This window comes from Loxodonta africana, chromosome 3, assembly GCF_030014295.1.
Source record: "Loxodonta africana isolate mLoxAfr1 chromosome 3, mLoxAfr1.hap2, whole genome shotgun sequence".
NCBI classification, from domain to species: Eukaryota; Metazoa; Chordata; class Mammalia; order Proboscidea; family Elephantidae; genus Loxodonta; species Loxodonta africana.
The window spans coordinates 119923814-119935815 of NC_087344.1; the positions used below are offsets into that span (position 1 = coordinate 119923814).

Sequence of the window (12002 nt, forward strand, 5' to 3'; positions counted from 1 at the left end):
GTGTCAAATACAAAATTTAAACCAAAGATGTAAAATTTAACTGGCATCATTAGGCTCAGGCATTTAAAGTGGGAAGGGTGGGGGCAGTTTTTATTATCCTAAAGCTTACCTCAAATATTCTATTGTTCCACAATGTTCATCTAAAAATTCTAATAATTAGCAATAAAATTTAGGTGGAAAGAGGAAAGAAAGCAGTATCTTTTGGGTATCTATTATGCTGTAGGCACTTTGTTAGCTCATATATATTATCATTATCTCAAGTTAGAGAAGAAATCTGTTAAATCCTAAGAGATGCCAGAATGGTTGGGCACTCAGCAGTTAGCTGAAAGGTTGGCAGTTTGAACTCACACAGTGTCTCCACGGTAGAAAGGCCTGGCAATCTGCTTCCATAATGATTACAGCCAAGGCAGTTCTCCTCTTTCACATGAGGTCGCTATGAGTCGAAATAGACTCAAGAGCACCTAACAACAATAACAAACTAAGATTTAGAGAAGTTACATGATTAACCTAAGACCTCAGAGTCCAGAAATGAAAGAACCAGAATTTAATTCCTCATCTATCTCTAAATTTTATGATAAATAACCACTATGTCATTTTCGTGCAAGTCACAAAAATAATGATGAGATTGTATAAAGGGTATCTATACCCCGCTAAATAACAATGGCATAAAAATTGTTTGCTTCACTATTCAGCAGGGCTACAAGTAAGCAATGTGATAAGCTAAACAGATAATATTATCATGTAAATTTATTGGGACAAGTTTAACAAGTGTTATAGCCAATTAGAAATGAAAATACAGACTTCTTGATCCCACTGAATTTCAAGTACTCTGAAACAGAAATAGCATAAGAGACTCATATATACTGTACTCATGGCTCATTGTGTCCCTGACACTCTCTTATACACAATCAGAAAGCGTTACGGTTATCAATAGAACCACAAAGCACTACTCCATCTACACGTTATCTTCTGAAGTACACAAAATGCTTAAGAAGAGGAAGACATTTTCCTGTCAATCACTGAATGGGTAAAAATCCACCAAGGTACTAGGCAAGTCTAGTTCATATAAAACACCAACAAGCCTCTTAGTTATCGGAGAAGACTTCTGAAGGGAAATCTCTCATACAAGAGCACAACTCCAACTCAACCACTCATCTAAGCCCTCTGCCCTGAGGTTGGAAAAGACAGTTGGAAGCCATTTTCCTGGGCCTCGTCTCAAAATAACCTATCCAGTGATCAATAAATAGTATTAAAATTATTTTCATTTAATTAGTATACAGCCTACATCTACAACCTGCAAAGCTCCCTGAGTGGCACAAGTGGTTTGTGATCAGCACCTAATCCAAGGGCTGGCGATTCAAATCCATCCAGCAGCTGTGCGGATGATACCCACTGCCGTCGAGTCGATTCCGACTCATAGCGACCCTGTAGCAATTCCGTAAGGCAGAGTAGAACTACCCCACAGAGTTTCCAAGGAGTGTCTGGTGGATTAGAACTGCTGACCTTTTGTTAGCAGCTGTAGCACTTAACCACTACGCCACCAGGGTTTCCTTGCAGATGACAGGCCTGGCGAATCACTTCTGTTAAGATTAGAGCCAAGAAAACCCTATGGCATAGTTCTAGTCTGTAACACATGAGCTCACCATGAACTGGAGACCAACTCAACAGCAGCCAACAACAACCTGAAAAGTATATCATTATATCACTGATCCCCCAACATCAGTCCCAGGATTAGTGTTGGGCTGGCTGTTGAACACTCACCTGGATGACTTGCTAAAAATTACATCTCCAAGTTCCACCCTAGGTGATTCAGATCCAATGTGTCTGGGGTATGCCCTAGGAATGTGTATTTTTAAATACCTAAGTTGATTCAGACAATCTACTATATTTAAGAAAGACCATTTAAGCCAAAGATTATGATACAGGTTTTGTAAGTACAAGATTATTGCATAAGCACATTCAAAAAAGTATTCATTCTCAAAAAAGTAATCAATGGATGATTTAACAGCTATCAAAACATCCAAACAAACTCTTAAGAAAAAAATGGACAAGAAATGTAAAAATTAAGACTTTTGGAGCAACAAATGATAGCCAATTACTCTTTACTGCTGTTGTTAGGTACCATCAGGTCGGTTCCAAATCAGAGCAACCCCTATGTACAGCAGAACAAAACACCACCTGGTCCTGTGCCATCCTCACAATCGTTTACATGCTTAAGCCCATTGTCACAGTCGCTGGGTCAATCCATCTCGCTGAGGGTCTTCCTCTCTTTTGCTGGCCCTCTACCAAGCATGATGTCCTTCTTCCAGGACAGATCCCTCCTGATAACATGTTCAAAGTATGTGAGACATAGTCTCATCATTCTCGCTTCTAAGGAGCATTCTGGTTGCATTTCCTCCCAGACAGATATTTTTGTTCTTTTGGCATTCTATGGTATATTCAATATTCTTTGCTAACACGTAATTCCAAGGCATCAATTTTTCTTTGGTCTTCCTTATTCACTGTCTAGCTTTTACGTGCATATTTGGCAATTGAAAATGCCATGGCTTGGGTCAGGCATACTTCAGTCTTCACATCTTTGCTTTCCAACACTTTAAAGAGGTCTTTTGCAGCAGATTTGCCCACTGCGATGCATCTTTTGATTTCTTGACTGCTGCTTCCATGGCTGTTGATTGTGGATCCAAGTAAAATGAAATCCTTGATGACTTCAAGTTTTTCTCCATTTATCATGATGTTGCTTATTTGTCCAGTTGTGAGGATTTTTGTTTTCTTTATGGTGAGGTGTAGTCCATACTGAAGGCTGTAATCTTTGATCTTCATCAGTAAGTACTTCAAGTCCTCTTCATTTTCAGCAAGCAAGGTTGTGTCATCTGCATAACACAGTTGTTAATGAGTCTGCCTCCAATCCTGCTGCCCCTTCTCCTTCATGTAGTCCAGCTTCTTGGATTATTTGCTCAGCATACAGACTGAATAGGTATGGTGAAAGCACACAACACTGATGTATACTTTTCCCGACTTTAAACCAAGCAGTATCCCCTTTTTCTGTTGGAAAAACACCTGCCTCTTGATCTATGTACAGCACAATTAAGTGTTCTGGGATTCCCATTCGCTTGCAATGTTATCCATAATTTGTTATGATTCACAGAGTCGAATGCCTTTGCATAGTCAATAAAACACAGGTAAACATCTTTCTGGTATTCACCACTTTCAGCCAGGATCCATCTGACATCAGCAATGATATCGCTGTTTCCACATCCTCTTCTGAACCTGGCTTGAACTTCTGGCAGTTCCCTGTCGATATACTACTGCAGCTGCTTCTGAATGATCGTCAGCAAAATTTTACTTATGTGTGATATTAATGGTATTGTTCAACAATTTCCACATTCGGCTGGATTACCTCTCTTGGGAATAGGCATAAATATGGATCTCTTCCAGTTGGTAGGCCAGGTAGCTGTCTTCCAAATTTCCTGGCCTAAACAAGTGAGCACTTTTAGTGCTCTTTGGTATATACTTTGATATAAATGTTTTAGAGCAAAATTCTTAGATGAAATGGAAAATATACAAAAGCAAATAATAGCAGGTCTTGTGGGTCATTCTTAAGCAGGAAAAAAATTTTTTTTAATCCCATAGGGTAAACTTGGAGTTCAAAACACATTTTTTAAAAACCATTAAAACCAAAAACCTTTCAAAATCTAAAAACACAGGCAAGCAGAGAGTGGGAATTATAAATAAAATCTGTAAGAAAAGGGTCCAGCATCAAATTTCCTTCTAGACTCAAAAATTTTCAATTGCTAAATCAACTCAACAGCACCTAACAACAACAACGAAGACTGCCTGAAGAGAGAAAGAAATTCCTATAGAGCTAACAAAAATAAGAACAAAAAACTCATAGATAGAACAAAGTGCCTAAACTTAAAGCCTAAAGCAAAAGCCAGACTAGGTAAATCTTTGCTTAATCGACCAGGATAAAAACTGAGGGTTTACAATCTATTATTCTAGATTCCATCTTTTCTTGGGCAATGTTTACAGAATTTAGACTTCTACATTTTATAACACTAAATGTGGCAATATTTTTAATTCACAAGCTGGGTGCTATTTTTCCCTACACAACAAGGACACAAAACTAGTCATGTGTGTAAAAGGTATGTTGACATAAAATTATTAAGAGATTCTAGAAAGCATAATTCTTTAAGAAGGGCAGTCTGTTTATTTATCTGCATACTTATTCAAAGTAGGCCTATGTGTACTCCTATAAAGTAGTTTAATAAAAAAAAAAAAGTAGTTTAGAAGGGAATTAAATAAACCAAGCTTATTATGACCAGTCCTTATATAATCTCAATTGTGCTTGCAAATAAATTAATACAGTAAGGCATATGCTGAAACAAAGCATTGTTACTCACTATACAACTGTACCCTACTTGATATCTAGGTTTTCAAAAACATATTAAGAATAATTTTTATTTCATATAGTTCCTCCAGTCAATTTTATGAACTAAAGTTCTCCATCATATTTGATTTCAGTCTAGTGTAGTCTAGCATACAAAACATGAAACATGGGCAATATAAACCAAAAGATAGTATTCTATTCCTAACAAATATAGAATATAATATTTTAAAAAGTACAACCGCCAATTTTAATAACAGTGACTGATAAACTGTTTTCAACCCATCATTTTTAACCCAAGATTTGAAAAAAAAAAAAAATACATACACATTATAGCCTGCAATTTCCTTAATAAATACTTTTCTTGTGATATCTGGATCTCTCATGAATATACTTCTCTCTAAATAAACTTGACTGCCTTTCATCATTGCATATAAATAGCACCTACATACAATAATATTTCTAGCATCCATGTAAAAATCCCTGGAGCATGTTGGGAACTTAATTCTCATAAATTAATTGCATAAAAGTATACCAGTAACTATGAAACCATCTCGTAAATAGTAACATCCTTAATAAAATTTACTACAAACACTAGAGGGTGCTCTAATTCAACAGTGGTTGGTTATCTGGCTTTGATACTTAAAATAGTTTTCTCCTCACATTAAAAATAAATTAAGACAATCTTCACTTTCAAACTAAAACAGGGAGATAATTTAAGTGCCAAAATTACATTCTTAAGAGCATGTAACAAAGCTTAGTAAAATTCTACTGAACTTACCAACCACCCAGACTATAAAAACCAAAATAACTGGATTGCTGAGGCCCCGAGAAATTCTAAACATAAGAGCATTATGTTACAGTTTGAAGTATGTATTTGGCATCTACAGTGTTTTGGAACTCACTTCCCCTTTTTATGTTTGTCTGCTTTGCATCTGCCAGATTCCTAGGGCCTTTATTACACCCTAAATATCAAATGTGAACTTTCCTCTTTAATGCCTCATTACTTAATAGCTTCTACTGCAGTAGGTGACAGCACATATACACATGTTAACAAGTACAAATGGACTGAAATATTCATACATTTGAACTTTTATAAAGGTCTTCTGAACAATTACATATACTTCCATTGACAGAAAAGTATGGCTGTAAGACAGCCAGTTATAAAGAAAGATTCAGGTCTTTTTAGCAAGTCTTAAATCACGCTACAACAATCACTGTATTTTGGAACTCCAATATAATCGTAATATGATCTTAGTTTCCCACTGATAATTACAATTTTTGCCCATACATCTAAAAAGCACAGGGCCTACGTAAAGTGAAGATTGGTTAGAAACATGTAATTTCATTTACAAACACCACCTTTCATCTCTCAATACTAGGTTCCATCAAATTTTACAAATTGTGACACTACAGTATTCCATTCAAATAATAATTTAAGATGAATACCTGTCTTCCATGATTTCTGAATCTAGTTGCAAACTAATAGTCTCTGTTGTAATTTCCACTTTCCGGACACTTCCAAAGAAATCAGTTATCAGCACATTTTTAGGATCCCTCTGAAAAAGATCAGTGCGATGTCCAGGAGTAGATACACACAGGCTTTTGGGACATACCTGAAACTGAAATATATACATATATAAATAATAAATATATACCTACATATATTAAACCAATGATACAGCATAGTAGACTGTAGTGTGCTTTTAAAGCTCTTTCGACTTAAAGAAGCTAATGGTTTTAAAGATTAAAATTGTATTGTTATTATAATGTTTGACATTCTAAGAAAGCTATGCAGACATTGTAAGAGTGATAAAAGGGAAGCTGGCCACGGAGGGCAAAAACATTCACTTTCTTACACAAACGCCAGAAGATAAGCTAGACAACTGGAATCTTCCAAAAATTAAATACTTAACACTCAGCACAACACTCCACCAAAAGAATAAAAATAGAACCTGCAGACTGGGAAAAAATTTTTCACTATGACAAATCCAACAAAGGTCTAATCTCTAAAATCTACAGGAAAATCCAACCCCTCTACAACAAAAAGATTTTTAAAAATCCAACTAAAAAATGAGGAAAGGATATGAACAGACACTTCACTAAAGAAATCATTCAAGTGGCTAACAGATACATGAGGAAATGCTCGCGATCACTACCCATTAGAGAAAAGCAAATCAAAACTACAATGAGATACCATCTCACCCTGACATTACTGGCACAAATTAAAAAATAACAAATGTTGGAGAGGCCACAGGGAGACTGGAACTCTTATGCACTGCTGGTGGGAATGCAAAATGGTACAACCATTTTGGAAAACCATATGGTGCTTCCTAAAAAAGCTAGAAATATTAATACCATATGATCCAGCAATCTCTATCCTAGGAACATATCCTAGAGAAATAAGAGCTGCCACACGAATAGACATATACACATCCACGTTCAATTCAGCATTATTCTGACAGCAAAAGGATGGAAACAACCTAGGAGCCCATCAACAGAGGAACTGATACAAAAACTATGGTACACACACGATGGAATACTATGCAATGATAAAGAACAATGATGAATCAGGAGGGCATTATGCTGAGTGAAATAAGTCAATCCCAAAAGGACAAACATTTTATGAGACCATTACTATAAAAATTCATGAAAAGGTTTACACAAAATAAGAAACAATCTTTGTTGGTTACGAAGGAAGGGAGGAGTAGAAGGGAACAACACTAAATAGACAATAGGTAAGTGGTAACTTAGGAAAGCATGGTGGCGTAGCTCTTAACTACAGCTACTAACCAAAAGGTGGGCAGTTCGAATCCACCAGGCACTCCTTGGAAACTCTATGGGGCAGTTCTACTCTGTCCTATAGGGTCACTATGAGTTGGAATTGACTAGACAGCAGTGGGTTTGGTTTGGTCTAAGTGGTAACTTTGGTGAAGGGCAAGACAGTACACAATACTGGGGAAGCCAGCACAACTTGCATAAGGCAAGGTCATGAAAGCTCCATAGATTTCCTGAGGGGCCAAATTACTGGGGTTAGGGCTCTGGGACCACGGTCTTGGGGATCATCGAGCTCAGTAAAGAAAATGTTCTACATTCTACTTTGTTGAGTAGCATTGGGGGTCTTAAAAGCTTGTGAGCAGCCATCTAAGATAGTCCAATCGTCTCACTTCATCTGGAGCAAGGGAGAAAGAAGAAAACCAAAGACATAAGGAAAAGATTAGTCCAAAAGACTAACAGACGACAACTACCACAGCCTCCACCAGACTGAGTCCAGCACGACTAGATGGTGCCCAGCTACCACCACCAACTACTCTGACAGGGATCACAATACAGTGTCTGGGTGAGACCTGCAGAAAAATGTAGAACAAAATTGTTACTCATAAAAAAAAAAACAAAACAGACTTACTGGTCTGACAAAGACTGGAGAAACCCCAACACCCTTATAGCTCAGGAATGAAGTCACTTCTGAGGTTCACCCTTCAGCCAAAGATTAGACAGGCCCATAAAACAAAAGGAGACTAAATGGGCACACCAGCCCAGGAGCAAGGATGAGAAGGCAGGAGGGGACAGGAAAGCTGGTAATGGGAAACCCAAGGTTGAGAAGGGGAAAGTGTCAACATGTCCTGGGATTGACAACCAATGTCACAAAACAATATGTGTATTAACTGTTTAATGAGAAACTTGTTTGCTCTGTAAACCTTCATCTAAAGTACAATAGAAAAAAAAATTCACTTTCTTGAATCACATGCTACAAAAGTATATATTGAACTCTTAAATCTACTGTGAAATCATCTGACACTATAACAACAGAATTGCCTTTTTTCTACATCTATAGCCATTTCAGTGAGGTGCTCTACCAGAGTGATTATCAAACATTTTATAATCATGATCCACCACTCAAACTTTTCATTCAAATAAAATATTACATAGTAGCCTAATATGTTTAAAAAAAAAAAAAAAAAAAGTGAAAGTGGGCTGCTCCGGATTACAGGAAGTTGAAGCACAGCCTCTCCACTAGATATTCCCCTTGCTCTCCTGCTGTGAGCCTATGTAAACCATTTTAAAAATCAAACTTCCTTAGTTTATCCAGGATGTAAATAAACCCAAGGCACCTCCACAGATTCCCCAGGGCCCCAAAGAATAGTCTGAAAACCACGACTATATAGCCACACAGATCTCAAATAATTTTTGTGTTAATCTTATCGCTGATATTCCACATTGGGGAACTACCAAGGACAGACATATTCATCCACTCTGCAATAAAAAGGGTCTATTACATACAGTTTACACATACTGTTACCCTTCAGAGAGGATATAAAGATCGGTAACACATGATCCTGTCCTCAAGGCTTTAACCCTAGTTAGAGGTAAATAAACATAACAAGGTAGAAAAAGATTCCACTTCAGAAGACAAACTTCTTTTAACTTGAGGATGGAAAAAAAGAGGAAGTGGAATTTAAGCTAATTTTTGAAAGAAAAATAGGATTTACAGATAGGAAATAGCATTTCTAATAAAGAAGTAGCTACAGAGATGTGTACAGCAAAGAACCTAGTTTGGTTGAAGCACAGTATATATGTCAGGAAACACATATAGTCCTGCCAGTAAGGGCACAGGCCCCACCTGTACAGACTTGACTATCTGATAGGTAATCACCAACTTAAGAGGGGTGAGGAAAGGGCAGAGGAGCTACAACTTAAGAAACCAGCGTTCCAAGCATTGTGCTAAGCAATTTGTAGGCATTCTCACTTAAGCCTACTGATAACTCTGAGATATGTCAAAATCATTACCTTCACTTCAAGCTAAGGCTCAAAGAGATTAAGAAATTTGCCTGACATCACAATGTCAACAAGTGGCAGATCTAGCTGGCTCCAAATCCTTGCCTTCTGTTCAGAAAAGCAGTACAAGGAAACAAAGAGATGAGGATATAAATTAGGAAGTAAAGAAAGGGGAAAAAAAGAGGGAGAGGGAGCTTAAGAAAATAAAATGCCAAAGGGAAAGAAAAAGTAGATGGAAGGTTAAAGAAACAGGAAAAAATAAGCAGAGATAAGATTGAAGTCCTAGGCAGACTGACAGCTTCTCAGGGAGTTACTGTATGAGCAACTTGGTGAGTGGTATTACTTTATGGCCATATCCTTAAACTAGGAAAACTGACAGTAATGGCCAATGATAACGCAGAGCCAGATCATGAAAAACCTTAAACGAGAGGCTGAGGAGCCTGGGTTTTATTCAATAGATAATGGGAAACTACTGAAGTGTGCTGAGTTGGGCAGTAATAAAAAAAAAAAGAAGTCTGAACCAGTTGCCCTCGAGTCGATTCCAACTCATGGTGACCTCATGTGTGTCAGAATAGAACTGTGCTCCACAGGGTTTTCACATCTGGGACCTTTTGGAAGCAGATTGTCAGGTCTTTCTTCCCACACATCTCTGGGTGGTTTGAACAGTCAACTTTTCGGTTAGGAGTTGAGTATTTAACTGTTTGCACCATGCACGGACTCCTGAAGTTGGGCAGTAACATGATCGAAATTGGGTTTTACAAGTACAGTAAAATGGTAACGGTAAAATTCTACGTGGTGGGTATATACATATCCACCAGGAAATTCTTTCAATTATATTATTTGTTTGAAAATACTCATAATAAATGTTGGGGAGGAAAAATGAAAGCTTTAGAAATAATTTATGACAATAATTTTTAAGACAGATTACAGGAGCCAGATACTAAATTCAGTGCTATCAATTTCTAGAGAACTATAATGCCAATTGCAACATTAAACACACCAAAAAAAAAAAAAAAAACCAAATGCTTTGCTATTCTTCTCCCATGTCTTCTCATAGTTACAATCCTAAAGTTACTAATTCTGTGGGCTTCATGTTGATTTAAGAACATTTACTACTGGGCTTTTTGCCATGTTTCACACAACACCTTCACAAGTATAAACTCAGTCTGAAGCCTCTAAAAACCTAGAAAGGTAAGAACTACACGATAGCCATGCAAACATTTATTGAATTCTTACCTCTAAATGAAATCATGTAAATTCCTCTCATTTTATTTTTAGAATAAAATGTATATATACATAAAATAAATTCCTAACTGAAAAATTTTTTGAGCCGATTTAGCTATGGTTCCATTCAAGCCAAAATCTCTTCACAAAAATTTAGTAAACGAGCTCAATTTTCTTCCACCATGTCACACAAAAGAACTGAAAGAAGATTCTTCAATGAAGACTAGGGATTTTCTTTTTCCTATTCTCTACAGATAAGTATTATCAAAAAGCTAACAATGAAGGAAATATCAGGTATACCTCTGACATACGGTTTAAAAGTTCACTTCTTACTGAATGAAGCATATGCCGCTCATCAAAAACATAGCTGTATCTGCTCCAGGAGAACAGAGACCAATTATTGTACCTTGGATGGCCACTTGCAAGCTTTTAAGACCCCAAGAAATTCCGACTCATGGCAATCTCATATGTGTCACAGTAAAATTATGCTCCATACGGTTTTCAATGGCTGATTTTCTAGAAGTGTACTGCTAGATCTTTCTTCCAAGTGTTGTCTCTGGGTAGACTTGAACCTACAACCTTTTGGTTAGCAGCCAAGTGCACTAACTGTTTGTACCAGCCAGGGACACACACCTATTAGAATTGCTAAAAGCTAAAACACTGACACCAAATACTCACGAGGATGTGAAACAACAGGTTCATTCACTGCTGGGAGGAACGCAAAATGGCACAACCACCTTGGAAGGTAGTCTGGGAGCTGCTTACAGAGCTAAAGACAGACTTACCATACAAGCCAGAATTGTGCTCCTAGATATTTATCTAAATGAGCTGAAAACATCTGACCACACAAGAACCTATACACAAATATTTATAAACAGCTTTATCCATAATTGCCCCAAACTGGAAACAACCAATATGTCCTTCAATAGGTGCACGGATAAAAAAAAAAACTGTGGTAAATTCACACAATGGAGCATTTTTCAGTTATAAACAAATGTATCAAGCTACAAAAAAACATGGAGGAACAAAACACATATTGCTAAATGAAAGAAGCCAGTCTGAAAAAAAGTAACAAATGATATGATTCCAACTATAGGACATTCTGGAAAAGGCAAATAACTACAGAGGCAGTAAAAAGATCAGTAGCTGCCAGATCAGGGGGAAAAGGAGAGGGACGAATAGGTATAGCACTGGGCAGTGAAAATATTCTGTATGACACTGTAATGGTGGATACATGACATCATGCATTCATCAAAACCAACAGAACTGTATAAAACAAAGAGTGAACCCTAATGTAAACTATGGCTTTAGTTAATAATAATATATCAATATTGGTTCATCAATTATAAAAAATGTACCACACTAATTCAAGATGTTACTAATAGGGAAGGCTGTATGGGGAGCAAGGAAAACTATATGGGAGCTCTCTTACTTTCTGCTCAATTTTTCCGTAAACTTAAAACTGCTCTAAAAATTTTATTTATTTTTTTTAATCAATCACAAATTGTAATGAGATATGTATAATCCAAAATGGGAGAAAACGTTAAAATTAAAGTAACTGGAACTTAGGTGAATGTTAAGGAATAAACTGTGTTCCCCCAAAAGACTTATTAAAGTT

General features: G+C 36.9%; 1 protein-coding gene across 3 annotated transcripts in view; it reads right to left on the reverse strand.

Annotated features, from left to right (window-relative positions):
- The window catches only part of PIGK (phosphatidylinositol glycan anchor biosynthesis class K), a 149724-nt gene that overhangs the window by 75059 nt on the left and 62663 nt on the right, over positions 1 to 12002 (reverse strand). For 2 of the 3 annotated variants that reach the window (XM_003411224.4, XM_023549468.2), the window contains exon 9: positions 5834 to 6006. In XM_003411224.4, the coding sequence (XP_003411272.1) occupies positions 5834 to 6006 (173 nt within the window). Of the gene's footprint in view, positions 1 to 352; positions 462 to 5833; positions 6007 to 12002 lie in introns of those variants that run through there. The other variant, XM_064282137.1, reaches the window with a different exon arrangement.